General features: G+C 45.5%; 1 protein-coding gene across 1 annotated transcript; it reads right to left on the bottom strand.

The window, feature by feature from the left end:
• Positions 1–251: 251 nt before the first annotated feature.
• LOC121874641 (tigger transposable element-derived protein 1-like) lies at positions 252–914 on the bottom strand. Its single transcript, XM_042378870.1, has one exon. It carries the CDS (start codon positions 912–914, stop codon positions 252–254), a length of 663 nt encoding a protein of 220 aa, XP_042234804.1.
• Positions 915–1,971: the final 1,057 nt, after the last annotated feature.

Below are 1,971 nucleotides of genomic sequence, written 5' to 3'. Positions count from 1 at the left end.
ACTCCCGGATTGTAGGTTTCCCTTCTCCATCGGTCCCCTCAATCAGCTGCTCCATGATACGCTGAGTGTAGAGCGCCTTGAATGTAGAGATGATGCCTTGGTCCATGGGTTGCAGCAAAGCCGTGGTGTTGGGAAGCAAAAACACAACTTTAATGTTCTTACACCAGTCAACCATAGCTGGAGGATGACCTGGTGCATTGTCGATCACCATCAGAGCTTTATCATCAAAATTACTTTCCTTATTATAGCGACTAATGCGACCGGAACATGTAGTCGTGCATCACAGACCCTGTCAACCATGCCTTACGGTTTGAACGCCAGACGACGGGAAGTTGTCCCCTCACAACTCCCCTCAGAACATGGGGTGTTTCAGACCGGTATACAAGGAGAGGCTTTAACTTCAGGTCACCCTCAGCATTTCCACCAATCAATAGAGTGAGGCAGTCCTTGGCAACCTTGAATCCCGGTGTGGTCTTTTCCTCCTTAGATATGTAGGTTCGTGAAGGCATTTTATTCCAGAAGAGTCTGGTCTCGTCCAAGTTGAAGACTTGCTTAGGACTGTACCCACCCTCCTTAATTAAGGTTGTGAGAAAGGGTGGGAACTTCTCTGCTGCTTTATGGTCGGCGCTAGCTGATTCTCCTTGTATTTTTAGCTTGTGGATTGATATATGTTTCCTAAATCTATCAAACCATCCACGGCTGACACTGAACTCAGGTACATTGGGTTTATCTTTAGTTATATCTTTCCACAGCGATCTTGTCTTCTGTTGAATCACGCATTGCGATAAAGGTGTTTTAAGGCGCTGGGTCTGGTCGTCAATCCACGTGCTCAACATCCGCTCCATACTCTCCATCTCAGCAACACTGAACCTCGTCACCTTCGTAACCGTCAGTGGTGTTGCAGACCCAGCCATCTCCTTGATCTTGTCGGCGCTTTTAACTATAGAATGTACCTTAGAAGGAGCCTAGCCATACACAAGCCCAATCACTGACATTCCTTCTCTGTGTTCATGCCTTTTTACGATATTCAATTTTACGTCCAACGTAACTGCCACACGTGATCTCTTAGCAACACTGCTGGGAGTTTTAGTAGCTGTTCACTTAGGCACTGCGAGATCACACAAAACACACGCCAGCACGTATGAGACTGAGGCGAGCGGGAGAGTATGGAGGAGGAATACGTACACACACTGTCCTACGCTACGGTTGAGGCGCACGGTTCAAAATTTTTGCTCGTAAAAATTTGCGAATAAATGGGGCAACCATTGCGAATAGTGGAAATGGGTAGCAATAAATTGATTGCGGATAAACTGGGTTACAAATACCGAGGCTATGAATAACGGGGTTTGCCTGTACAGTGATATCTCCACTAGCCGGAACAATTGGTGAAGAGCACTTCCGGGAATGAGAGACTTCCGGGTAACGAGACAACTCTCTCAAAGTCGGGAAAAATCCCTCATCCCTGTAATTTTCCAGGTAAGGGAAAAATGTTTTCAGAAGTTCCAGAAAGATGCACTATTTCATCTCTCAAAGCCAGAAAAAATCCCTCATTCCTTGAATTTTCCAAGTAACAAAAACATTCTTGTAAGTTCTAGACAAATATCCCCCATCCCCAGAATTTTCCGGATGCCGGGAAATTTTTCTCAGAATTTTTCAGAAAATGTGCCTCTGAAAATTGTTCCTAAAGCCGGAATTTTCTGGAAAATTCTGGATTTGGTATAGATTTTCCGAGCAAATTTCAATTCCGGTTATCAGAGTTCTGGTTTAAGGGATTCCGGTTAACGGAGATATTACTGTATTGCCAAGCCAGTAAATGAAAGTCTATCTGAAAGTTCAAGACAATTGCCATTTGCATACACTCCCTGCTTTGCCATAGCAATGCAGACCAGCAAGGATGCTAGCTCCACCATCTCCCTAGCAACGCTATCCCCCTACACTCTGCACCCTCCTCCCCTCCCTCAGTGAGCCAGC

This window comes from Homarus americanus, unplaced genomic scaffold (genome assembly GCF_018991925.1).
Source record: "Homarus americanus isolate GMGI-L3 unplaced genomic scaffold, GMGI_Hamer_2.0 scaffold34360, whole genome shotgun sequence".
Taxonomy (NCBI): domain Eukaryota; kingdom Metazoa; phylum Arthropoda; class Malacostraca; order Decapoda; family Nephropidae; genus Homarus; species Homarus americanus.
Note: the sequence above shows the minus strand (reverse complement) of the source record. Positions and strands in the feature narration are given on the sequence as shown.